Source organism: Anas platyrhynchos, chromosome Z (genome assembly GCF_047663525.1).
Source record: "Anas platyrhynchos isolate ZD024472 breed Pekin duck chromosome Z, IASCAAS_PekinDuck_T2T, whole genome shotgun sequence".
Classification (NCBI taxonomy): domain Eukaryota; kingdom Metazoa; phylum Chordata; class Aves; order Anseriformes; family Anatidae; genus Anas; species Anas platyrhynchos.
In genome coordinates this window covers 81,226,879-81,253,882 of record NC_092621.1, presented here as the reverse complement: position 1 = coordinate 81,253,882, position 27,004 = coordinate 81,226,879, and the positions used below count along the sequence as shown (strand labels likewise).

Sequence of the window (27,004 nt, the reverse complement as noted above, 5' to 3'; positions counted from 1 at the left end):
GATCCAACTGCTTGGAGATGGCATCTATGGCATCCATCCATCAGCTGTGCTGTGGGGCCATCGGCAGCTGCTCTCGGTGCCCGTCCCCGCAGCCAGTGCCCGTGTTTCTCTGGCCCTGCCTGGCTCAAGCAGCCGGGGCCCTGTGAGGCGCGCTCGCAGCAGTGTAGATGAGCTGTGCGGGGACACGTGCCCCGGGGCGGCCCGTGGGGAGCACGGGACAGCCCAGCTGTGGGGCTGGGGCTGGGGCTGGGGCCAGGGGTTCCTGCTGAGGGGCTGGGGCACAGCCAGTGACCCTCTCTCTTCCTTGTAGCGCGTTTGATACCTGCTTCTGCAGTGTCGGTGCAGGGGAGCAGCTCGTCACCATCAGCTCTCCCCAGTGCAGCCTGAAGACCATGGCTACAGAGGAGGCATGGACGTGTCCCGTCTGCGTGGAGGGGTGAAGGGACGTGGCCAATGTGACACCCTGCCACCACAGGTTCTGCGTGGGCTGCATCCAGCGCTGGGTGAAGCTGAAGGCGAGCTGCCCACTCTGCAGGACTGGCATGAGGACCATCAAGGTTTCCGTGCGGGGAGAGGAAGACTACCTGGAACGCATCATCTCCCCTCCAGCAGTGCCTGTACCTAAGGGCCTCCAGGCAGGCAGCGCCACCGCCCCCCACAGCCCTGCAGCGCCGGCTCCGTCCTCTGCACCAGCCAAGGAGAGGGATGCGGAGCCTGGCACCTGGGCTGCTGTGGGCGGCCTCCTGCCCGAGGACTGGGCCGCGCTGTTCAGGGAGCGCAGGGTCTCTGCGGAGAGGAGGCAAGGAGGCTGCTGGGCCTCAAGAGCAGCCCCGCTGCCAGGGCGCAGGAGGACAGCCCTGCAGCTACTTCTCATCCCAGTGCCTCCATGCAGGGAGCCATCAGCACCAGCCCTGCGCCCTCCACCAGCCACGCAAGCCCTGACACGGAGGAGCTGCCCAGCACATCCAGAGCAATTTGGCAAGGTCCCAGCTGCAACCAGCCCCCAGGAGCAGGAGGAGCCCCGTGAGGCGGGGGGCAGCAGCAGCTCCCTCTGACCAGGGCTGCTGGTGCCTCACGACGCCGCCAGCGGCCGTTAGGGGCCGTGCGCAGAGGGGGCGGGGCCGTGCGCAGAGGGGGCGGGGCCGTGCGCAGAGGCGGGGAGCGGGTGTTCCTTCACGCCCCTTCAGGCTCTCGGCGCATGCGCGTCTGTGTGCCTCGCCGGGCGGCGAGCACTGCGCATGAGTCAAGGCGCCGCACCAGCTCTCTCCGCACCGCCCCGCTCCCCTCACAGGGATTTGGCTGCCCTCCGCGCCTGTCGGGCGGTGCGGCCGGGTGCAGGCTCTGTCTGCGCAACGCTGAGCGTCTGCCATATTCACCCTGTATACAGATCCTAACGGGCGTCTTGCGGAGCGCTCGCAGCGGCGCCTCGTGTTGTCTCCTCCTTCCTTTCTGCGCAGGCAGCGCGGCGGTCAGCCCCGCGCGGGGCGGGGTCCTGTCGGCGGAGGGGCCTGCGGTGACCTCGGCGGTCGGCAGCCGGCGCGGGGCCTGGCGGGGCCGCGCCGGGCCGGGGGCAGCGCGGCGGGACGGGCGCCTGCAGGGGCGGCGGCGGCGGCGGGAGCAGCATGGTGAGGGGGGGGGGGGGGTAACGGGGTGACGGGGGGGAAGGGGCCGGGGGGAGAGCGGCAGCAGCGTGTGCGGGGAAACGTCAGGTAAAGAGGTAACACCGCCACGTGTTGTTTTAAAAAATAAAGGTATTTAGTGAGTTTAATGGTGAAATATTGAAATAGTTTATTTTGTTTTGCTTTATTTGTTTTACGTTGTTTTATCTTTTTTACTGTATTTATTTTATTTTGTTTTATTTATTTTACTTTATTTTACTGTATTTTACTTTATTTATTTTACTTTATTTAATCTACATTACTTTATTTCACCTTATTTTACTTTATTTTACCTCAGTTTTCCTTATTTTACCTCAAGTTCTCCTTATTTTGCCTCAGTTTTTTCCTTATTTTGCCTCAGTTTTTTCCTTATTTTGCCTCAGTTTTCTCCTTATTTTGCCTCAGTTTTCTCCTTATTTTGCCTCAGTTTTCCTTATTTTGCCTCAGTTTTCCTTATTTTACCTCAGTTTTTTCCTTATTTTACCTCAGTTTTTTCCTTATTTTGCCTCAGTTTTCCTTATTTTGCCTCAAGGTTTCCTTATTTTGCCTCAAGGTTTCCTTATTTTGCCTCAAGGTTTCCTTATTTTGCCTCAAGCTTTCCTTATTTTGCCTCAAGCTTTCCTTATTTTACCTCAAGCTTTCCTTATTTTACCTCAAGCTTTCCTTATTTTGCCTCAGTTTTTTCCTTATTTTGCCTCAGGTTTCCTTATTTTGCCTCAGGTTTCCTTATTTTGCCTCAGGTTTCCTTATTTTATTTTATTGTATTCTACTTATTTTACTCTCTATTAATTATTTTACTCTCTATTAATTATTTTACTCTCTATTAATTATTTTACTGTCTATTTTACCTTATTTTTATTTATTTTCATTTATTTTGTGTCATTGGGCATACAGATAAAGGTGCTCACAGCCCCGCAAAGCGCTGCGCCCACGCTCACCTTAGCGGCTGCGGTGCCGGTTGCCCGGGCTCTCAGCCGCCAGCCCTGCACTGACGTTTCGGGTGTTTGCATTTAAAATCCAGCGGCAAAACCCGCCTGAACAGGCCGTGCCGTGAGGCGACGGTGGCTGGGGTGCTCAGCGTTACTTTGAACTTTTCATTCTTGGAGGGATTCTTGTAATGGCCGAGCTTTCAATGTAAAATAAAAAAAAAAAAAAGGTTTTGGTGAGAGATCTTCCAAGTTTCCAGCTTGTGTTTTGCCCAGGGAAATACAGGTAAACTAAATTGTAAGAATCTGCTGGTTTCACTATGATCTAACCTAGGATTTTATTTTATTTTTCCCATTGTAGCAGATCAGTTTTCAGTGTTCTGCCTCAGGGGTGTTCTCTATCACTTGCTTCAGGAATAATGATAATTTTATGACTTTAAAGGTGCCTTGGTTCTGGTCATGAGGTTTCTGCTTGACTTGCTTGATGGTTGCTGGTTCTGTAGTCACGATGCTTACAGAGAGCTCGTGCTTCTTGTTCCGCTCAGACCAACACAGAGTTGGTTGGTGGGGAAACACCTTGATACAAAGGCAGTGGTGCTGCTGTTGACTGCTCCCATCTCCAGTTTGTGACTCTCCTTTGAATGCAGGGAGAGACACTGATCGAGGCAGAGTTGTCCTCTTGGGTGGGAAAGACCCATGAAGGTGAGCGCTTTGGTGGTAGTCTCTGCAATTCCTCACGTGTTGTTTCACAACATTGGATCTTCTGTTCCTTTCTGCTGTGTTGCTAATACAGCAGAAGGAGTAAGAAAATACAATTTCAGGAAATTTTGGTCATAAAACAAGGAAAAAAATCCAGATTTGAAGGACATCTCTCATTGTAGATGCCTTTCCTAAAATGAGCTTCATGGGTTTTTGATACTTACAGCTGGTAAGATATTCTCTGTCTGAGATTACCGACCGTGTAAAACACCCATCTGGCTGACAGGCATTTTGTAAAAGCACTCTTTTTCATAGGAAGTGTACATTTTAAGGCTTTGTACAGTGAACTCAGTTTCGTGTGAGCATCCCATACAGTATTTTATGATGCTTAACAAGCAATCTTGATTTGTATTTGCATTTCTGCGAAGCACTGTTCTGCTTACACAAGCTTCAGCTTGAGCACGTATATATATACATCAGGAGAACACTCTGCCTGTGGAAAAGTCTGATCTAATAGTAAGAGCCAGAATGTGTCATTGATTAAATGGCATTTCAAATATATTGTATTCAGCTCTAAGGCATCACGAATACCATCGCACTTTTGGAATTGTGTGAGGCAGGAGTGTTGGTTACATCCTAGAAATCTTGCCGGTTGCTGCCAATATAAAAGCTTTTCCACATCTTGCCAAAAAGGTCATGGATTTTCAAGTAAGTTTGTGTGCTGCCACACAGAGAGTTTGCTGTGACCTGCGTCAACATCTGTAGGATACTCCAGTGCGGTCACGTAAAAGTCTGTCTCTTGCAAGACTTGCCACTTCAAGAAGTAAGTGGCTGACACTGCGTTTCTGAATGTGAAGCTGTGGGCTGGATTCTCCTAGCTGCACTCTCGGGCACGCCATGGTATTTATTGCTGGAACACCGTTCTCAGCAGTCCCCACGCTGCGAGCAGCTCTTGGCCTCAGACCCAGACCGCTGTGCAGGGCTGGAGCTGGATGTTGTTACAGACAAGTAGCTTTAAGGTCCTGAGCAAAGCTGGGCACTGAATTAGTAGTACGCAGGGGTGTGATGAGACAAAGCCTTGGAGGGCAGAAGACAAGGTAAAACCCTGACGTGGTGCTGCAAGAATAACCTTGGGCAAGGTCAAAATGAGGCTGAAGTCATGCCTTGGCATCAACCTCGGTTGCCTTTGTTTTGCATGTTCTGTAAATAAGTTCATGATGAATAGAAAAACGTCCTTTAGAAGTATGACTTTTACAAACGTTTGTTTTTCTTTTCTTTTGGTTCTATTATGAGAGAGCCATAGTTGTATTATAGGTACACATCACTTGTAGATAGTATTGTAACGTTATCATAGTTACTTTTTCTTGCTTTTTGTTCTCCTAATTATCACCAACAGTGTCTCTACTTACATGGTGCTAGAGGTACAGACTGTGAAGGCCAAAGTCTAGGTTATACTTTATTCAAACTTGCCGTATTGCCTTTTGGGCTTACCATCATTTTTGAAGGCTTTAAGAGCCTGGCTATTTTACCTTCTAGTGTAGCTGCTAACACCTCTCATGTAGGCCACTTTGGCATTCAAACTGTTATGTTTTATTAAAAATTTCTTGTAAAATGTGTGCGATGTTGCACAAGCGAAAGAAATAATTCCATACTTCTTGCAAGGTCCTGGAATTGTCAAGGTCCCTGGAAGTGCTTGACACTTCTAAACCACCTCTGACTAAGATCTTCCTCTGAAAGAAAATTTCAACAAGTCTAAAATGTATTAGACCTTGTAGTCACTGGTTGTTCTGTTCCAGTCTCATCTTTGACCCTGGGGTTGCTTGCCAGCCTCTCTTTTGCAGAGAAACTGGACGGTCGTTCCTTAGGGCTGAGTGCTTCTCAGCCCTGTTCAGATTGGCAGAAACGCTTTTCTGATCAGCAAGATAGTGACTTACATCTCCAGTGTCTTGAATTTGGGTTCCAAATTCCAAGCTGCAGAGCTGAAGCATGGCAGGGATGTGGACCTATGTGGAATCAGAGGATGCTGCAGTTGTAGGAGATGAGCTCACATTCTTCTGTTTTCCACAAACTGTTCTGGTACTTCGTACCATTTACTTAATCTGTGCAGCAGTTGCTCATCTCTAAAATGCCTTTTATGAAAGACTTTTTCTTGTAAAATTGGTTTGTCCTCGAACAATGTCTCAAATATTTATCAACAACAACATTCAAATATTTGTCGTATTCTGTTAAGGAGGGCTAATTTGTTTTTTAATTTGTGGATTTCTGGCAAAATGCTAAATTCAGTAAAGTGTGTCAACAGAGAATCGGGAATTGGTTCCCACCAATACCCAATCTGCATTTATATTCCTGAAATGAGTGGCTGTGTATTTAAACTGGTATTAGTGGTAATAGGAAGGCTTATAAGCATGTGTGAGATTTGTTCTAGACAGGGCCCTCATTGGAATGAGCTCTTTAGTTTGTGGTTTCCTGTGAGGGAGAAGTGCTGTGACCTCATGTTGCAATTTGAGATGGTTTGGGATGGTGTGGGCTCTTCTAGAGAGTACTACTACACGTGTGAATGAGTAGTGTGTAAGTATGCGCAGGTAGAAGCGTTGGCATAGTGTTGTGCTCTGCACATGTTGTGTTATTTTGAGTGGGCATACTGCCCACTCACGTTTTTTAATTTCATGTGACAGCTTCTCTCTGGTAACCTACTGCTTTTGGTTGATTACACACGTTCAGAAATCAAGAGAAAAATGCACTGATTGCATGAATGAGTATATCCATTTTTAATTGGTTGAAACGTAGAAAGATACCAGAAGGCTATATACCTGTCTCAAAGTCTAACGTAAAGTCGGAGTTAGCAGTATTGTTGCTGCTCTTACGTGCTTTGGTTTTTTTTATTCCTAAAAACCTGCTAGGTTATTTCCAGCTGCAAGCTGAAATATTTTTGTAGGTGCTTCTGTTTTTAAGGAACACAGGAGCAACCTTTATGGGAATGAGCATGGTGAATTCCTGCCAAAAGGGAGCGGGGTGGATGCAGAGAGGCATTCAGTTGCTTAGGACAGAATGATCCTAATGGGATGGGTTACAACTTGCAGCCTTCACTTGAGAAAAGAAATGGGTTTCTCTAGGGACACTTCTAAATAATCTGTTGATTTGTAAGCATTTTAACTCAGCTAGTGGACCTCCTACGTTGTGGTGGTATTTTGTTTTGTTTTTAACTGCCTTGATATGCATCATTTTCTCTCCTCTTAGTTGTCTTTAGTTGAAGACTTAAGCAAACAAGCGTGGTCAAGGGACAGTGGTGTTTCTGTCCCATTATTTGAATGTGAGAAATGCTTAGGCTTATCGTAAGATGGTCAGAATAAATGCTTGGTTTTAGAAATGTAAGGTTTTGTAGACAAGCATAAACAAGTATCTAAACATACTTGTAAACAAGTATGGTTTTGTAAACAGGTTTTTGTAAAAAGGGTATATAGTCGACGAGCTATATAGTAATTTAAACATACTAATTATATTATGCAGGCAGCTTATTTTAATAACGTTTCCTTTCATTTTAGTTATACATCCCCTTAGGTAGGGAATGGTTTTGAGTCGTTTTAGTTGCATGGCTTCAAGACGCCAAAAATCTGTAATAAAAATGCAGAGTTTAAAATAATACACAGAGATTTCAGGACTAAGCTGGATCATAAGCAAAAGTAAAGTCTTTCGAAGTACGTGATGAGAGTAATGTAAAGGAGCAGCTGAAATTTCAAGGGTGCTAGAGAGGCTTGAGTACTGAAGGAAATTTTAATAGGTGAAGAAAACCCAAACATCTTATTTCAAGTTACAACAACGTAGGAAATACTTCTAAGTGGCACTTGAAACCTCATTATGAAATGTTTGATAAAATTTATTCTAAGTGGTTGCAAATGGAAAAAGGTAGGTTATGCTATCGATCTTCTTCAGTCCTGTTTCATTAAAGATGATGCTGGACATCGCCTGTAACAACTGATCTATGATTTTCATAAAGGCAGAATTGACAACACGATTTGTGGTTTATTTAAACAAAAATTATGTTAGCTGCTGGTTATGTAGCAGGTGTCTGTGGCTTGGACCTGACTTTCATGACCGTGCTGGAGACTTTTATGACTCCTGTCTGAAGATTGAAGACTGTGAGGAGGAAACAGCATCCACCTGATCGAGTGGGGGTAAAAAGCATCTCTGCTAACAGGATGGTGAACCTGGTGAGGCGAGCTTTAGTTGAGCACTGATGGAGGAAAGAGCTGGTGACTCACAAATCAAGAGGAGGAGGTGGTGGTCTGAAAGTCTTTGAAAACAACTGATCAGGGCAGAATGGGGCCCACTGATGTACATAAATAAGGAAATACCTGTACACAAGTAATGAGGTCAGCATTAAGGGGGAGAAGCTGTCTTACCTCTTCTGGGCAATTGGTGCATTCCTGATGTGACTGTATGGTAATGCCTGCAGCATGGGGAACAAAATGGACGTGAGGGGTTGGTGTGGCTGTGATCACTGGGATGTGAGGAAGACTCACTGCTTGAGAGCAGCAGGGATGTGTGGAGGTGTACCATGGGATGAGGAATGAGCTGTCTGAGAGCTTAGGGGTGAGTTGTACTAGGGCTGAGCAATATGTGTGGTGCAAGTGCCTGCTGTGCACAAACATCTTATTCACAAAGGCGTGGAAGATAAGCCCGTCTTCGGACAGCTGGAAGAATCCTCATGCTGCTGGCACTGGTTCTCACAGGGCACTTCAACCACACCAGCGTCTGCTGAAGAACACAGGAGGATACAAACAATCCAGGAGGTGTTTGCTGTGCATTGGTGGCAATTTGCTAACACAGGTGACTGAGAAAGGGATGAGGAAGGGTGCTCTGTTGGACCTCAGACGTGCAAACAAGGAAGAAGTGGTCAGTGATGTGAATGCTGATGCAGCCTTTGTTGCAGTAACCATCGGATGGTAGGCCTGAGGATGTTGGGAGAAGGAAACAAGGCAAATAGCAGGTTCAGAGCTAGTCTTCAGGACACCAGACTCTGGCTTGTTTAGGCCTCAGCTGGAAGAATCCTGTGGAGCATGGTGTTGGAGAGAAGAGGGGTGTGTGAAAGCTGGCTGACTTTCAGGGATCACCTCTTTCAAGCTCAAGAACAATCGATGCTGATATGCAGGACATGAAACATGGGGGTGAACATACAGCTCATTGCAAAACTCAGGCATAGGAAGTAAGCAAGAGGTTTAGTTGGGGTCAGGTCATTTACAAAGTAGGTCCAACCAACCACCTGTATTAGGACCAGCACCACCAAAAAAATGCAGAGGGTTTTCATAACTGGAGAGGTCTTTCTCAGAGGCCCTGATGTGCCCGTTTGCTGTCTGGACACTTATAGAAAGGTTTGCTGCCTGCTGTGGGCTCACATTTGTGATGTAATGAAGAGGCCACGAAGCCTTGCGACGACTACCACTCAATCCTGCTCTTTCAAATGAGGCTGCAACAAGGAGACTCTGAAATACCAAAAGGGGCTTTATATATAATACTAAAAGAGCTGGGACCGTTCAGCCTGGTGAAAGCTCGGGAGGGATTTTGTCCTGGGGTATGAATACGTGATGGGAGCTGGGGTGGGGAATTAGCAAGGTGGAGCCAGACTTTTTAAGAGTGATGCCCAGTGAAAGGACAAAAGGCAACGTGCACAATACAGAATATTCCATTTAAATGTTAAAAAAAAGAAAAAAAAAGATTTTTTTTAAAAAAGTGAGCCCATCTATGCGTTCTTTGCTGCTGGTTAATGGCATACTGCTTCTGTATATAGAAATATTTGTACCTCTTGATCTTCTATTACACGTTATATCAATACAGAGCTACTGAAGCGTAATTCCCAACTTCTACAACTGCAGACAGAAATATTTTCTCTTCAAGGCATTGTTAGTAACTAGCAATATCCAAAACATGTCTAAGAATCAATGGAAAGATAAACATGTACATACCATTTCTTAAATGTAGTATTTTGTGTGCTATTTGAAAATGTACGTATACTCCATTTCACAAGAAAGTATTCCCCAAAATAGTTTGAAAGAGTGGGAATAGCTTATTTGGCTGATGTCTTTTCAGAGCTGTGTTTTGGTGAACTTTACTCATATCGGTTGGATAGTTTTTCTTCTTCTATTGCTTGTTATATGTTAAGTTTGAAAGCCTTGGAAGTACAAGAAAATAAAATGTACGTACTTCATGTTTTTAACATGGTATTAATTTATAGAATTTCATGTGCAGGATTAAAGTAAAGTGATGCAACGTTGCATTCATTGTTATTTTATTATAACAATATATTGTTATATATCTATAGCAATATTGTTATTGTTATTTTAATATATATTATCAATATATAATTTTGAACATATTTTCGTATGTTATGCTTGAGAAGTTTATTATTGCTTAATAAAGCAACAACAAACAAGCAAGAGCTAACAGTCAGAATTACAGCTTGCTGAGTGACGAGGGGTGAGAGTTCTGCTGGCCCTGCTCATGTGCCAAATCTTGATCAAGATTTGTGTGATACACTGAAGTTACGTCTATTCCTGTGCACCCTCCCCTCCCTTTACCATATGCTCCTTCATTTCAGTGAGGAGCAAATGCTCTGTACTAATAGAAGGCTGAAATTTCGAAACATAGGTGTTGTAAATTCTTAGCTCCAGTGGGTTTGTTTGGTGTCAGCTCTTAAATCATGCCAGAACTGAAATGACCACAAAAAGCAAGATTATAGTCGGTGATGTAACATCGAGGTGTGGCATACCGTGGAGTGCCATGTCAAGATGTAGCTTTATAACCTGGTGAGCAGAGGCACTCTGGTGCAGGCAGCATCATCTGTCAGAGAGTTGCTGATGCTACTAGCCTTGTGATCCACCAACACTTCTGTTTTTAGGTGATACACATACCTGATGATGGCAAGGTCCATGTGATTTATTGAAAACTGGTACAGCACTTATTTTTTTTCCTGTCTAGTTTAAAAAGAAATGAAAAAATGTTATCCCTGTGATATGAAGATGCTTTTAATGTGTAAAAACAAACAAAAAGGTTCATCAGCACTTTTTAAAAACATACTCACTTGTTGTTTAACTTATTCCTCTACAGGGTGTGATAGGTGTACAGTTGGTGGTGACCATGGTAATGGCTAGTGTCATACAGAAGATCATACCTCATTATTCTCTTGCTCGATGGCTTCTCTGCAGTGGCAGGTAAGATAACAAACAAAACAAAAAAAAAATATAGTTGCTACACTGCTTGTGAATATGTACCAATTTAGTTTAATTACTTTCCAAGAAAGCAATCCGCTGTTCTTGAACTTTATTTACACAGGACTGTGACACCTGACTTACAGGTTTAAGGTGTAACAGCAGTGCTGCTGGAAATGGACAGTCTTGTTTGTGCTGTTAATTGTATCAGCCATAAAGTTAGCTGTTGTCCAGCTTCTACATTATTAAAGACAAAGGCTGCATACTGAGAAGCTAAACTAAATACAAAGCTCTAAAGAATATATGCTTAACAATGCACCTGCTAATATACAGAGTATGTAGGCATTTATTAAGAATCCTGTTTTTTTTTTAATACTTCATAGGACAGGATTAGTATAAATTTCAGTATAGTACTTTCATAACAATAGATCAAGCAGATATAATGAGTTGCAAGGGGAGCATTCCCTGTGTGTTTGTATCCATAATAACTAAAAGCAGCAGCTGTTTTGAATATAAATCAGTATCTTAAATATTAAAAAATAAAAATGAAAAGAAAATGCTTCTTTTTTTTTCTTCTGGGAAGAAAAACACTTTTGTATGATTAGAAGGTAGTATGCTGTCTTTCGTAATTGTTAAAATCTTGAGAACACAAAATCTCTACTCTGAGGTCTGTAGGAATATCTTTGAATAATAATGTGCTCTGCAGGATTCTTAACTGGTCTTGTGCAATTTTCCACCACCCTTTCACCCTTTTACCTCTGCATCTTGGAATTAACGGTGTTTTTTTCTTTTTAATTTTCCTCTTTTCAACACAAAGATAATGGGAAATGAAAAATAACTCTTGTTTAAATGTGATATAAGTATTGTTAGTTGGAATGGAAAACAGATCTGTTGGCAGGCAGATGATACAAAGAGGAATTGTACTCTTAATTGTTATGAGAAATTTCATTGTTGAAGTACTATTACTTTGTAAGTGAACTCTTCACAATTTTTAGTAATGTGAAACTGCAACCTTTGTTTTTTATGGTGTGTTACTACTCTTGAGCTTTTATCAATGATAATTCAAACAATATTTTCTACTTTTATTTAACATTTAAAGCATTAGTTTAAATTTTGATTTCAGAGTTTAAATATTGTATTTTTTAAAAAGACTTGTTCAATATTAAACCCTTGTTCTTCATTCTTCTTGGCATTTTCAGATTCTTGTTCTAAGGCATACCTTGTGCCAGTGAAAGGGAAAGGTTTGGTGTTCGAATATGTTTTGTCATCCTTTTCTCTTTATCTTTGCACACCTACAGATTGATAAGTACGTAAAGCAAGTTTTTTTTTTTTTTGTAGTTGTGCTCCCACTGAAGTCAATGGGAGCATTGTTACTGCTTTTCATACTAGTAACCTTGAAAATCTCATCACTGTTGCTTTTCAGTGCTCTATTTATCTGGTAACTATTTTAGTGCATTGTAGTTTCAGTCATTGTGAATAACCCTCAGAATACAAGAACTGTGTGAAGAGACACAAATATTTCTGTCTTCCAGAAACGAAAACAAGCCAGAAGCTTTGCTGAAACAGGAATCTGAATTTAACTGTCAGAAGGAAAAATGTCTATTTTCTTACTTTAGCTGACAAGCTTACATTAACATATTTTCCTTAGAGATGAACACTTGCAAACAAGTGTTTTTTTGACAGACCTGTGTTAGTGGGGCAATGGAGAGTGTTATACACATGTACATGTACACCACACATGCTGCAGTCAGGCTTTCCTCGGAAATGTTACCACTTTTTCCTCCTTCCTCTTGTCAATATATTTCAGCTAATCTGTGGTTTTAAGTTATTTGGCCTAAATGTTTTTCTTCCAAAGAGGTTGGAGGCTTTTCTAAGTGAAGTCATCAGAAATACCTACAAGAGAGAGCTCTCCCCAAAGGGGAGGGAGGATAAACATGTTACCAGTAAAGTCAGCATCTCTAAGTTGTCTAAGAAAAATTCGTCTCAAGGTACCTGCATGTGCGCATTCAGAGTCCATTAAAAGAAAGAAAGGTGTTTCAAAATCTAAGAGCACCTTGTATCCACCCTAAGAACTGGTTGCAGACTGAACAAGTATTGACTGTTGAAAAACAATTTACTTATATTTGAGAAGGAATGCAAACTCTTTCAAATGATGCTGCTTTCAGAGCTTGAACAGAATATGAATATTCACATTTATTAAGTAAATCAATTTGCGGCCCGAGTATCTGCATAGGCCTTTTCATTTTTAACTAGTAAAACTGTCTCTACCAAAGTGTTGCTTTTAGGTTGCTCAGCCTCTTCTGTTCTTCTATTTCCACACCACTGTAGGAAGACAGGAGAAAAATGGTGTTCTGTTCTGCATTTATTAATGATAGTATTTAAATTAACTAGGACATATCTGTGCTGGTTTTGCTATTGAGATGAATTCAAATCTGTCAAAGTTACAGGGTTGTCTCAGCTTTAAACATGCATAAGCCAATGCAAATACAAACTAAATATTTTTTCAGCTCTACCTTTTATGAAAATGTTTGAAATATTTTTGGTTTTAACATTTAAATTGGAGGCTGTAAGGTTTATTTTGTAAAAGAACCCTCTTGTATCCTGTTAGTTGTAACTATGAATCACTTGCAATATAATCTTGTAGGGTAATTAAGCCCAAGTTGTTGTTTAGTATACTAACACCAATCAAGGATACTTAAACAGGTAAAGAATTTTGGCTATAATAATCTCAAATTCACTGATTTAGATTTAAGTGGTCCTACTCGATGAGATTTTTTTTTTTTAACCAGAGTAATAGTGATGGTTATAGCTGTTTCTGATTATTACCCTGCGTTAACCTGTAACACAAAACAGCGGCTTTCTCCAGAAAAGGACGTACACATATATTTGGATAAATATAAAATTTCCTAGTCTGTTGCTGTTTATAGTTAGGCTCCTCTAGCTTAGCATTTCAGCATGGAAATCAGAGTGATAGTCATCCTAAATGTGAAGGGCAGCCCACTTTTACCATGTGGGAAAGACCTTACTTCAGCTACCATGGTTTTGCATAGAAATAAGGATAAATCTTTGAGACTGAACCATCACTCTTCAGAACTCCCTTGCCACCACTTGTCTTTTAAATAAGGGAATGGTGCAGTGACTTGTGAAAGAGGAAAGTCTTACAGCTCAGATACATGAAAATTAGTGATTTTTTTTTTTAAAGTAACACTTAAGCATCAAATCCATAAATGAAATAATGAAATATGCTAACATCTTTCTAGGCTACAGTTACATACTTCTAATTTATAAGTATTTGTGCTTTTGTAAGCCATGGTGTTCGTTTCTTCCTTTTTCTAGTTAGATTGAAGTTATCAGTGGGGGGGTGTTGGTTAGGACAGAAACACAGATATAATGATCTGGTCTGTGTAAGAAGAAAGACTGATAATAGTTACTTGTTTTGAGAAGTGAAGGACATGCTGTGAAGGATAATGTTAAAGCTTTCTAATGGTATCTAATTAGTGACTCATCCTGGAAGTTTAGTTGTGGCTGTTTGGGTCAGACAGTGCTGGCACTTATAAGGGTATTTTGCGTAGATGTTGCAAATGACTGTTGTTTCAATATACATGTAGATCTGTGTTGATATATATATATATATATTTTAAATCATGAAGTTGCTAATGCTGACACTATTTTACATGAGATCTTCTTTTTCATTAGTTTACGATGGTATCAACATCCTACTGAAGAAGAACTACGGATTCTTGCAGGGAAACAAAGAGGGAAGAGCAAAAAAGATAGGTAAATATTTGTCATTCCCTACCTCCCCCCCCCCATATTTTTATATGATTCATAAAACAACTTTGCTGTCAATTTATGTCTTTGTGGCTCTAAAACTTCATGTTGCATATGACTACAGTGCTGACATTTCCACAGCTCTGTACTGAATTGTTTTTTCAGTTTCGAGAGTGTTAAACATGTCCAAATTGTGCAGGATCAGATAAATCTCAGTCCTTAAAAGTAGCATGTAAAATTGCTAAGGACTTTTTTAATGAATCTATTCAGTTCATGGAGACTGAGGAAAGCAAATCTTCTGTAGGACTGAAGCCCTTCATCTTGAAGCAAAAGAAGAAAGATCTGAGTGTACTAGTTGAATACAGGGTTATACTGAGCCACTACTCCTAGACAGCTATGAAAGAGGTAAATGTGCTCCTAGGATGTATTAGGTGAGGTATATTCTAAGACAAGGGAGGAAAATATTAATCCTCTTGCACAGGGCACTTCTATAGAACTTGACTGGGATTAATGTGAACAGTTCTAATCGCTCATGTTCAAGAAAACTGAATTCAGACTTGAACAGGTGAACTGAAGGGCTGCAGGGATCATCCATGAAACAGCCTGTCTACAAGAGGAGGCTAGAAGAGCTGGGCTTATTTAACCTAGGGATGACAGAGCTGTCCTTCAACTTCAGGTGCAAACAGGTTTCTCCTGTTCAGTCGTGAGGATCTGGAACAGCTTCACCAAAAGTACAACAGCAGCAAGAGCAGTTGGAGGAGGTGGAGCTTGGTCTGTTAGAGCTTGCTGTGGTGTGGAATTTCTGAACTGGCTGTGTTAAAACCAAACAACAAAATGCAAAAACATTCTGTCTTTCTTCTTCGTGATCTGTGAGGTTTTCTGCAGTCCTTTGTCTTTTATTCCAGTATGAATGGCTCTCTTACTATTCCTAACACCTGCGTTATTAGACCTCACTTTCATCTATCAGCTTTCTGTTAACAAGTTGAAACAAAAAAAAATATTGTGCATAAAATTGTGAATAAAATTTGTAACTGTCCGTTTAGTCTGTAATACTAATCTATGTGTAAAATAACTTTAATTACCTAACTAAATTTTAAGTCCATGAATAGGAGCCTTAAACAAAAATCACATTACAAAATAATTCTACTTTGCTAATGCCTTTCCTTAGCATTGCCAGTCTTCCATTCAAAGCATGTGCCCGTGTTCTTACTTTCAACAGAGCAATTGCACGCTCTGCAGAGTGAAAGCAGGACAAGTTCATGTAATCTTAAACTTCATAGTCTTTGGAAAATTTACTGTGAAACATAATAAGAACCTGTATCATAAGCCACCTACACATATGTTAAGTCCCTTTTCAACTATTAAGCCATTGCATTTAACGTTTCAAATGTGATGTTATATTTTTTTGTCTAGGCAGTCAAATCTTGTTGGTGTCTATTATTATTATAATTGACATAATTATCATACTACATTAATATGTAACCAAGAAAATACATTTGTAATAGGGAGTTGCTTGTGTTAAGGTAAACGTCATTAACAACAGGTGGATAGGAAACCTCAGAGGAAGCAGGAGGGTTATACAGAGGCTTAAATGCTGCTTGTTTTGCTTTGTCTTTGTAAAATAAAAATATCGTTACTTTTCAGTCAATCAATATACCTCTGTTCCATCTAAAGAAGCTGCTGCTGTTGGAGAACTGCTGTCCTACTGTTAAAGTAGGAACTGTTCCTATTGAATTGGCTTGGATATACTTCTTTAGTTTGCACGAACTGGAATGTAGTGCTCTGTTGAACGAAGGAGATTTGAAACAGAGCAGGAGAAATAACAACACATTTTTTTTTTTTCTTGTCTCTTCAGGTTAAAGAATATTTTTCATCAAGCTTTTACTTTTGTGAAATATAGTGCCTGTTCCTTCAGTAATTTTTCAGTTTGAAGTAATAAGAAGAAAAATGGTGAAAGGAGATCTAAGGAACTTGTTTGAAAACACAGCTGTTGTGTGAACTTGTATTTTATTAGTCTGTTTTACTGAATGCATATTACATTTCAGAATATTATGCTATAGGTTATCATAGCAGATGAATATTAGGTGGATTTTTGTTTCGGAGTTGTTTGTGTTGTGTTAAATTGTTAGGCTAATGAAAAGGTCCGTAGCTACTATGAATTACTTAGAATTAAAGCTGTTAGACATCCTGGGTATGTTCTATATCTCTTAGATTATGGGTCCCTTGGGATGACTAAAGTGTAGGAATTTAGTTGATCTGAAATGACTTCAGTTATCCAAATGCTTATCTTCATCACGATGATGGTACTCCTGGGGGCACACAGCAGAACATGAGTATAGCCGGGGCAGGGAAGCGCACACAAGCTTGGGCACTCAAGCAGCTGGGCAGTGCAGCAAGTTCTCATTTCGACTTGGGTACAGGAAATTTTGGGGTAGTGATTTGTATTTCCATCCTTATATTGCAGTTTGTACATTAAAATTCGTGTGCTTTAGGTGATAGTAATATCAGTATCATCTGAAAAAATAGTATTTATTGATGCCTTCTGCTTGTATTCTCAGCTCACACGATAGCTGGGAGGATCTTATTCTTTAAAAGTACGTTCACGATTGATTTTCTTTTTAATGTTTATCCTAGTAGCTGTTGTTTTTATGGAAAATCCCTCTCCTTTTTCTCGTTTCAGAGGTGCTCTTCTAAAGTCTGGCAAAGGATGCTGTTTTGTTCTAGCCATTTTGGGGTTTTTGAGTTCTGTGGTTATTGTTTTTATTTTTTTTAACCTGGGAAAGAATTTTTTGATCTGTTTCAATTATTTTTTTTATATATTTAGTGATGAAGAAAGTTTTACCTATGTTCGTGATGATCTTTCAGCCCATTTTATGTAACTTAACTTTTTTCAAGCTCTTTTACAAGCATCCTGAGTTTAAAGTGTAGTGGTATGGCTTATTTTAAAGATTTATGATGTTAATGTAGTTTCAGAGCTCCAGATAAACCTGCACTTGTTGCTCTAAATATCTTTTCTGTTGTTTATTTGTCTACTGTTGGGGTGAAGGGGGGGGGGGAAAGATTCTTTCAAACTGTTACTTCTAACTAGCAATTTGGGAAACATAACTTCATATTATATGACATATTTTTGTTTATACCATATTTGAAATTTGATTCTGTAGAACTGGAAAAAGGGAATGATGATGTCGAAGTAAGGCTTCCTCACAAGGAAGAGGAGTGTAAAGTTTACTAGTCTGGGAACTGGTTGAGGGAGGGTGTAGCTACAGGTGTGTATCCACTATGCACAGGGAGTGGATAGGGAGTAGTAAATTTACTGCTGTGTTGTACAAGGAGGTGGTGAATGAAGTTAGTAAAGTATGTGTCAGGACTCTTTCATTTGGGACGTGAATGATACAACATGCCACCATGAGACACGGCACAGGTCAACACATTTCAGACTGATTCAGAAAGGAATTCGACAAATGCATGTCAGTTAGGAAAAATGGTGGTTTCAGAAGATGCATTCCCTGTCTCAGATTATCCCCCAGTTGCTTTAGTTTTGGAAGCCAGGAAGGCTTTAGCGTTGTGAGGATCACCTGTTACTTGCCGTAGTCTTTCCCTTCATATAAATAAGTTGTCCACCACTACGCACGTGATAGGAGCAAATAAATTTGTGTGCAACTCCTTTTGAAGCCTTTGTGTATCTGCAGGAGTGGTTAAAACCTGGAATGCAGCTTTGAACCTTGGCTCTGCATCGCAATACACATAGCTTTGTATGTCTTCCCAAAGATGGATGATTGCTTTTCAAGGTCTACTGCATGTCTGGGATTGCTCATAATACTATGATAATTGGTTTTGATTGTTTTCATAACCAGGATGTGAATTGAAATAAGACTATAGTATTTCTGTACGTGACCTTTTAGATTAAAAAACTGTCTTATAGTTCACTTTGCTTGATGGCCGGTAAGATATCTTTCAAGGATCTAGGTTAGTCCAGTTGAGGCAACACTCTTGATACTATATTAGGCCCCGATGGGCCTAATACTATTTTGGGAAATTTGTTTGTTTATTTTAGTGTGGAGAGGAACCTCGCCTAGACCTCAACTGCAGAGTCTTAATTTAGCTTTGATTTTTGTCAGGGTGCTTGTTTATCAGGAAAGATACGTTCTGCTCTGTAGCTGTACTCAGATCACAAAACTGTTGAGACTGGCATAACTTCTTAGACTACTCTATAGCTCCCTGGCAGCCTGAACAGTGAAAGCGACCTTTCAGAGAAAATTAGTCTGGAGTAGAAGTTTCTCACCAGGTCTTGTTCTACTACGTACTCAGGACCCAGCATATAGAAGCCACTGAGACCCATGTGTGTAGCCACAGCAGTATGTAAGAGCCTTGCAGAGATAAAGGTAGTAATTATTGACATGCCTTGTTGTTTCTTGAGATATTCGCATATTTGAAGTTGAATTAATGCTTTTAGCTAGCTAGATAAAAATGTTTGCATTTAAAGGAAGAATGGTCTTCTGAATTTGAAACGCCATTATGTAAAAAAAAAAAAAAGTTATTGTGTTAACTGTGTATATTGTATTTATCTATTTATTGTTCTAGGAAATATAATGGTCATATTGAAAACAAACCTCTAACCATTCCAAAGGACATTGATCTTCATCTGGAAACAAAGTCTGTGACTGAAAGGGACACTATAGGTAAGAGCAAACAGATGCAGACAATAATACATTAAATATATATTCTGATGTTTTCTGTCAAATGTTTATTTGCGATAAATGCTGGAGTATCTGTTTTATAGACAATGAAAATATAAAAGTGCAGTTGATAATACCAAGAATTAGATCTAAGTCTCCTTTGTTGTTCCATGGGTGACATCTTAACTGCATTGTTACGGGAAAGGATGAGTAGGTGAAATCCAGCATAAAGTGCATGTATTGTTGCTCCAGACATCCATAGCAATATGAGACAACACCAAAAGGATTGCATCGTGGTGTATTTGAAACAGATCATAGGTTTGTACAAGAAAATGACAATTGGCAGATGGTAGAACAAAGGCTTTCTGCTTGTCTAAAATGGAAACAGTGTTGTAGTGAAGCCTAGACCTTTCACCCCCACAAAATGCTTAAACACCAAAAGTGACAGTGGAGAAATTAGCAGCATTAGATGCTTTGATAGTTGCTGCTTTTTGAAAACCATTATTTTGGATTCCTTAATCATAACTAATTTGTTACCTAGATATCCATATGACTCTTCTGTATGTGTGCTATGTGTTTTCTTATTTACATTTTGGTAAGCATATGCATAACCATAAAAAGGAAGTTTAGTGCTGTGCAGAAGATTTCTCAGCTTAAATTATCCAACACGGCACAGAAAAAAACTTTAACGGAAATGCACAGTTCTTTTGAACCTTTTTTTTTTTCTAAAAAAAAAAAAGTACTTGGAAGTTTCAGTTACTGTTTTTGTTTGAAATGATGGCATTAAGTGTCTTGAGCAAACTGAGTGTTTTACTTTTTTTTTATTTTTACGAAAGTGAGGAAGTATGTGTATATACATTAAGCAATTGCCAGTGAACATTTAATCTTGAACATGAGAATCATAACCCTTACATAGAAACTGTAGCTAAAATTAAGCAGAGAGCCATTTTCCATTGTGATGATGAGATATGAATTAGGTATGCTCTTCGAAATTATCGGGTTAATGTCTAAAGGCTGGGATGATAAAATTGTAAAAATCTTGTAGGATTAAAAATAACTGAATAGTAACCCAGTATCAATTAATAGAGGTGAAGAGAGAGGCTCAGGTTAAAAGGAGAGATTGTTGAATGGAAAACGTGACTCGTTGTTGATGCTCTTAACTTCGACGATGTGGATCTGTCTAGACATCAATTACTTGAAAACTAATTTTAATCATCACTGCATATGTCAATAAAATTAAAAATACCACATTTTTATAACATTTGCAAATTTGTATTTTTCAGCATTGCATTACTTTCCTGAGTATCAGTGGCTGGTGGATTTTACTGTTGCAGCTACAGTTGTGTATGTGGTGACTGAAGCCTATTACAGTATTGTGAAGCCCTCACAAGAAATGAATATCAGTGTAGTGTGGTGTCTGCTTGTCTTGGCGTTTGCAGTGTATCCTTTTCTGTTTTCTTAAATCATTCTATGAGTTCAAAATAGCTTACATCGTTTTGCAATTCATAGAATTCTCTGAACTGTTGGTTTGTAGAATACATAAATATTTTTCGTTTGGAAAAAGGGTTGTATAAGCTAACGTTATCATCAGGTAATGTATATGCTGTACATGCTCTTCGTACTTGGTGGTCTCAGCTGCTTGTAAACATTTATTCCAAACCATTTATGGAAAAAATACATGTACGTTAACATAAAATTCATACTCGTATGCAGTATGTAGCTATTGTAAACCCAAGACATGTTAACAAATACAATTTTTTTCCCAGCCTTACAATGCATTTTCTGTACAAATAGTATTTATAATTTTTGAAGAAGCGTGCAGTTTACCGCCCGCTTTTCTGGTATGTTTAGTCTGATACTGCCTTAACTAAATAATGTATGTAGTCATTTAGTGTAAAGTTTCATGCATGAATTCATAACTCCAGATTTTTATTTCTTAGATTCCATAGAAAATACAACTTGTAGACAGCTGTAGGAGCGGAGATGGTACTGTGTTTTCAGTGATCTCTGGAAAGCTACACTTGCTTCTGCAAATGAGGGAAACAAAAGCAGTGTATTTTAGGAAACAGGCAATATCAAACCATAAGAGAAGCAACTGTTGTGTTTGTTTTTACTGGATAAAGCAGTATCTGATGTGGATGCTTGCACAGTAAGAAACTGCTTTCACAAACCAAGCCAGGCTTTGGAGAGGAAAGTTACCTTTTAAATATGAGAGAGATGATGAAACAAAGGAGTTGAGTAAGGTCCTGGAGGAGTGCAGGTTATGGGGAGACGAGTTACAAAATAAATTTGTACAACTTCTCTGTTCCGTCAACAGCTGATGAGTGGTTGAAGTGTCACGCTAAGATACAACACTTGAATATTCAAAATCGATCCCTCTGTGGAATGTCTTTTCAACACAGAGCCTTACAGTGATTTCTTTGTTGTTTCTCTTTTTTTTTTTTTTTTTTCCTTCTGTTAGCTGTAGCTAGTGATGTTATTTATGTAAAACCTGAACTCTTGGTTATAACTCTCAGATATAACTAGGTTATATCTGGCTGACAGTTCTGGCTATGCTTAATCTCTTCTCTTTTTGATATTTGTTAGAATAGGTGCTGCCTTTACAATAGGGGCAGATATTCCTTTTCTGACCAGCCTGGAGTATTAATGGTATGCAGAATTTTCCTTGTAATGAGTAAGAACTTCTTAGATGACAGAGTTGATACAAATTCTGGAAAGAAGCAACTTGGCAGTAGCTTGCTTCCAGACTAAGTATTTCTCCATTGACTCTTACTTGTTAGTGGAACGACCCATGGTACAAAAAGTGTTTTTCTGATCTGCTCTGTACTGACAAGAAGGTCACTGCTGGTTCTTGTGCACGTTTTAATGACATATTAGCTGTGTTATTAGGCAGCCTTTTCTTATTTGTTTGGATGAAATCAGGAATTACAGTTTAATCTTGGCAGACAGAGGGGGAGAAAGAGACAGAGGGAGACAGAGGCAGGTGCTGCATAAGAAATAATTAATGAAACCCAGCATCTTTGACTCCGATTCTGAGAATGAGGAGGAGGTTAATGAACTAATGGAAGACTTCAGATACTAAAGACAAGCACTCTTTACTGTGTTGGTGGCAACGATCTATTTGCTTCATCTTTCAAATCTTGGGTGTAACCAACTTAAATAATACTACAGTGATTGTAACTCTGCGTGACGTGGAGTTGTGAATTATATATTGTCATGGATTATGTGGGAAGGTAGACTTCATTCTTACAGTGGTGTTTCAATGCAGTCGTAATCACTGCTTTCGTTTAGTCATTCATTCAGGGCAAAACCACTTGGAGAAATTTAGAAGCGTTAGGTTGCATGGCAGCTTTCTGCTTCAGTAATACGAACATGCAAGTGGCTGTTGGGGTCTTTTTCTGATTTCTTCTTTCTGACCTGCTGTTTTCACATAAATTGAGCTCAAACCAACATTTTCATGCTTGTCCTATTCTGTTTCAAGCATTTGAGATCCAGTTGAGCATTTGGACCTGAAGGAGATTGTAACAGAGTGTGTGTTGGAAGCACATTACCTGTGTTTTCTCACTAGCCTTCCTATGTGACTGAAAGGGAAGTATGGCAGAGAGGAAATGGCGCAATGATTATATGTTAGAATTTAAGACAAATATCAAATAACGTGTGGTTGTTCTTTGAAACACTGACGTGAAGCATATTTCTGATTCTAAAACTCTTCAAGTAGATTATCAAATCCCATAATTATATGTGGGATTTCAAATTTAAGGTGTACTGTGGAAATGGACAGGTGATTTTTGTCCATTGTCAGAAACAAATCATTTTGCAGTATAAAAGGACAATTGTACTAGGTGAAAACTAAATTTAATGTGTGCATTGGCATGATGTATAGAAGTACTCAGACTTTCTTTATTCTACCTGATCTTACAATTATACTAAAAGCAAAAAAAAGCATATGCTAGAAGCTAAATTCTATTTAACAAACTGAAAAGTTAAGTTAATTTTTTTAGTATTGTACCTGAGTGTGTATTAAGTAAGGAACAAATGTTCTTTTTTTTTTTTTTTTTGATAATACTATACTTTGGAGAGAATTCTTAAGGAATTCTAGTAGTTTGTTCGGGTTAGAAAAAGGCTAGAGAAATTGAAGTTTAAAATTCATGTGGCACTTCTGAAAACATAGGCAAATTCGGGAAAGCCTGGAGCAGAATGGCCTTGCATGTAGGACCAAGTGTACCAAAAGAAATCCTTGGAAATCAGTAACTTGCGTACAAAGCTACTTGTTTTTTTAAAATCCATTGTTCAAACAGTGAAGCCTGAATTGTAGAAATTTTAATTAATCACCTCAAAAAAAAAAAAAAAAAAGATGTCTACCTTTTGGATAGTTTGTGAGCTGATGCAACAGAAGCTGTGATTTGTTATCCAGTGGTAGGTGCGTGAATTCGTGAATTGCACAAAGGAAACAAATGGTTAGGACTAGTCTTCTAATACTTTGTGCAAATTTATTTACTGTTTTTGTGTTTGTTCTCCTGTGACATAAAACAAACCTTGCTTTTATTGGAGGCTTCTTTACAGAGTAGGTGGTGATGTAGAAATCCTTGTAAAGTCACTGTTTCCTGATACTAAAGTGGCTTGACTTAATTAATTACCTGTGTGGTTTCTGGCTGATGTTGTGATCCTGTCCAGTCTGAGGGGTTAGTGGCAATGCAGAAGGCTGAGTTCTGTCTAAACTTGGCTTCATATTAGAGTTAACATCTCCATAAACATGTTGTTATAACCTATTATTGGCATTAAAGCTTTTTGGTTGAAGGGGGTTGGTGCAAAGAGTGATGGAGGTATTAATGAAACAGTCCGTTGTGATCACTGGAAGCTAGGTGAGTGAGAAGAGATTTCAGAAGAGTGTTTAATTCTTGTTTTATGACATCAGGCCTCTGGTATGCTGAAAATCCTTTAAAACTTACATGACTAGTTAGCAATTCAGTATGTTAGGACCAGAAATGATCCGTCATCATTTGGTAGCCCCCATACTTTCAACTGAGAACAGTCAATGTAACATCAAGAATTAATTCTAGAGCAATTTCCATTATTCTGAAATTTGTGAAGGTGGCTTTTGTCATAAGAAATAATCAATTAGTGAACTGAGTTATTGATCACAACTGTAAATGCAGCAGAAGCAGCAATCATACTTAAGAGTTTTGTGTTTACGTTTCATTGGTGGCAGAATGTGGGTAAGACAGACAGGGTTGAGAGATCATAATAATTCCATGTTTCAATTGCTGTACTTGTACAGGTATTTAAAATTCAATGTTGAGAACAACTGACAATGTCATATTATTCAATTGTTGTAAAACTTGAAACAGGTGTTGTACTCTAGCCTTTCTCTCAAAAGGCATTTAGGAGAATTTATACAGTATATGATAAATGAGATATTTCTCAGCTGCAAAACTTACCTTTCATCTGAAAACATTTAAGTAACCCAATTTTATTTGTAGATTAGGAAACCTGACTGGCTTCTTTCGGAAAGTGTATCAGTGGCCATATCAAAGGAAAGCAACAGCCTTTTTTTAACTTGACTCAAGGTTTATGTAGAGAAACTCAGACCTTGAAATAACCTCTGGAAACTACAATTTTTTTCAACATGCATGCAGTTAGAAATAATACATGTTTGTTTTTCTCCTGTGAGTCCAAAAATTTTATGAATTTTATTAGGAACTGAAGGTGGATCTTTTTCTCCTCAGCCATGTTCATAAACACCAGTGGCCTGAATAATTTGAAAATTCCAGAATTTTATCAACTTAAAAGATAAATTTATTTTTCTAAAAAATAATTTTTCAAGTCTACGGGCATGTTGTCTTTTGTGACCAAAATAAAGAAGTCAGAGGGGAGAAGGAATCTCTTAACTTAGCACAGTGTTCTCCTGAATTACTTGTTCAGTAGGTCCTGAAGCATAGGGCGAGCACTGAAAGGAAGTCTTAAATAGACCTCAGATTTCTGTTCTGTAATTCTTTGATTTCCTCTGTTCCTAAAACAGTTGAATAATCACCACTGTTGCCTAACAGAGCGTTTCAGTCACAGTTAAATTTGCATAATCCTTAATTTTACATACAGGGAACTGAATCTGCAGTACAATTGAAATTTATTATCATGATGATTTTTTTTGTTTGCTTGTTTTTTTCCAGATACTTTATGCAGAGCCCATAGTTAAAAACATGAAATAGGGTGTTTTAAAATCTATAAGTCAGTACTCTTTATTACAAACTTTATGAAGCACTTTGGATAATGGAGATTTGGGAAGTATATTTTCAAATTATGCTGAATATCCCTACCCATAAAACGACGCTTGGTTTAAGAATTATTTTTGGTCAAATATATTAAAGTTGCATTTTGGGAAAAAAAAGTTTACAAGGTTGCGAACTATCTTTTGAACTCGTATATTTAAAAATCATCCTGATGCTCTTTTAATGATCACTGTTAAGAAACACAGCTTTCTAAAACTGTCTGTGTAAGTTAAGTCTTCTGTAAATGAGGTCTTCCTTTAGACTTAGGTATGAGATACCATACCAGTAAAGTTTGAAGGGAGCTTAAGTTAATTACTCAGAACTTAAGAGTTGTTAGATGCTGTGCTTAGGCCACCATAGTGTTTAGATGAGTTCATTGTTATATTTTATTATTTCATATTGAGATGATGAATGAAATAATGAAATACAATGGCATATATATTAAATACGTGCTGTTTAATGAAGTGCAATATGGCATAATTACGTTTTTTTTTGAGGTATTAACTCACAACTGTTTAAATGTTTTATTGAACAGATAACTCTAAAGTGTATTTTCACATAGTCTGCATCTTAAAGTATTTCCAGGATTTAAAGAAATGCAAATATGGATGATTGTTGTTGTATAGTGGAAAACAACAATACATGAAAGACTGAAGTCTTTCTTTTTTTTCTCTATTTTTTTTTTCTAAGTAGGTAATGTCTGAAGTGATCTCAGTAGTTTATTTAAGCATGAACTGGATAATATTTATCACTTGGAGGAAAAAAATAAAATATAATGGGCTTTAGCTTGTATTAATAACTGTTGGCAATATACTACAGAAATTTTAGTTATCTACTGTTTTGTTTTGGAACTAATTATGTTTAGAAATGCGTTGCTCAATAAACACTAAAACCAGTTTGATAACAGAGCAGGTGGCTTCTTAGATATTAATATCTGTGACACTGGGGTTACATGAAAAGACTAAATATATCATACCAGTTTTGTAAGATTTTTTTCAAAATGAGAATGGCACGGGTTTTTCTTTCATAGATAAGTGCTAAATATACTGTTATTTTATTGTGTTTGTTTGAGAAATCTCAGATGCATGTGGAAGTTGAGAAACACAAGTGTCATTTTTTCATGTTTTTTTCTGCTTAGTAAGTTACCTCACAATATAAGCAGCAGTCCTGTGGCACTTGTCACGATTTCTTGTAAGGCAGAAGACAAACACCTACTTCTCATGAGTAGAAATTCTCTCCTTTTAGAAATGAGAGAAATTTTATCCCATTATTGATAGAACTGCTTGTTGGAGCATCCTGTTCCTTGCTGTTTGCATGTACACTGTAGAGCTGTGTGTCCTGGAAGAACATCTATGGCTCATCTCTGGTTAAAAACATATTTATTCACTTCCATGCGATTACAGTTGTTGCATTTAGAAGTAAGATTTTGATTTTTTGAAATTGACATGTATTACATCTTGAATTATGTAGTTAGGAATACTTTTCATTTGGGTTGATATTTTACGTTGAAAATAACAATTGTTTTATTTTTGGTTTCTTAAATGTGTTGTGGTTTCTAAAATTCTTGAATGTAGTTATATTACAAACTTAATTTTCCTTGACCTTTTTCTTGTGTAGTAAGGTACTGTTTTCATTGACCACCCATTATTTCAAAGTGGAGGAAGGAGGTGAAAGATCAGTCTGCGTCACCTTTGGCTTTTTCTTCTTTGTGAAAGCGATGGCAATTTTGATTGTGACAGAAAACTATCTAGAGTTTGGGCTGGAATCAGGTAACTCATTTCTTTAGTGTTTGTAATGGCTTTACTC

General features: G+C 38.9%; 1 protein-coding gene across 2 annotated transcripts in view; it reads left to right on the top strand.

The window, feature by feature from the left end:
* The first annotated feature begins 1,488 nt into the window (after positions 1 to 1,488).
* The window catches only part of TMEM161B (transmembrane protein 161B), a 43,380-nt gene continuing 17,864 nt past the window's right edge, over positions 1,489 to 27,004 (top strand). Inside the window, exons 1-6 of one of the 2 annotated variants that reach the window (XM_027446252.3) lie at positions 1,489 to 1,625; positions 10,385 to 10,488; positions 14,182 to 14,262; positions 18,838 to 18,935; positions 20,216 to 20,372; positions 26,816 to 26,967. In XM_027446252.3, coding sequence (XP_027302053.1) covers positions 1,623 to 1,625; positions 10,385 to 10,488; positions 14,182 to 14,262; positions 18,838 to 18,935; positions 20,216 to 20,372; positions 26,816 to 26,967 — 595 coding nt within the window. In that variant the 5' untranslated portion in view covers positions 1,489 to 1,622. The remainder of the gene's footprint in view (positions 1,626 to 10,384; positions 10,489 to 14,181; positions 14,263 to 18,837; positions 18,936 to 20,215; positions 20,373 to 26,815; positions 26,968 to 27,004) is intronic. The other variant, XM_027446251.3, reaches the window with a different exon arrangement.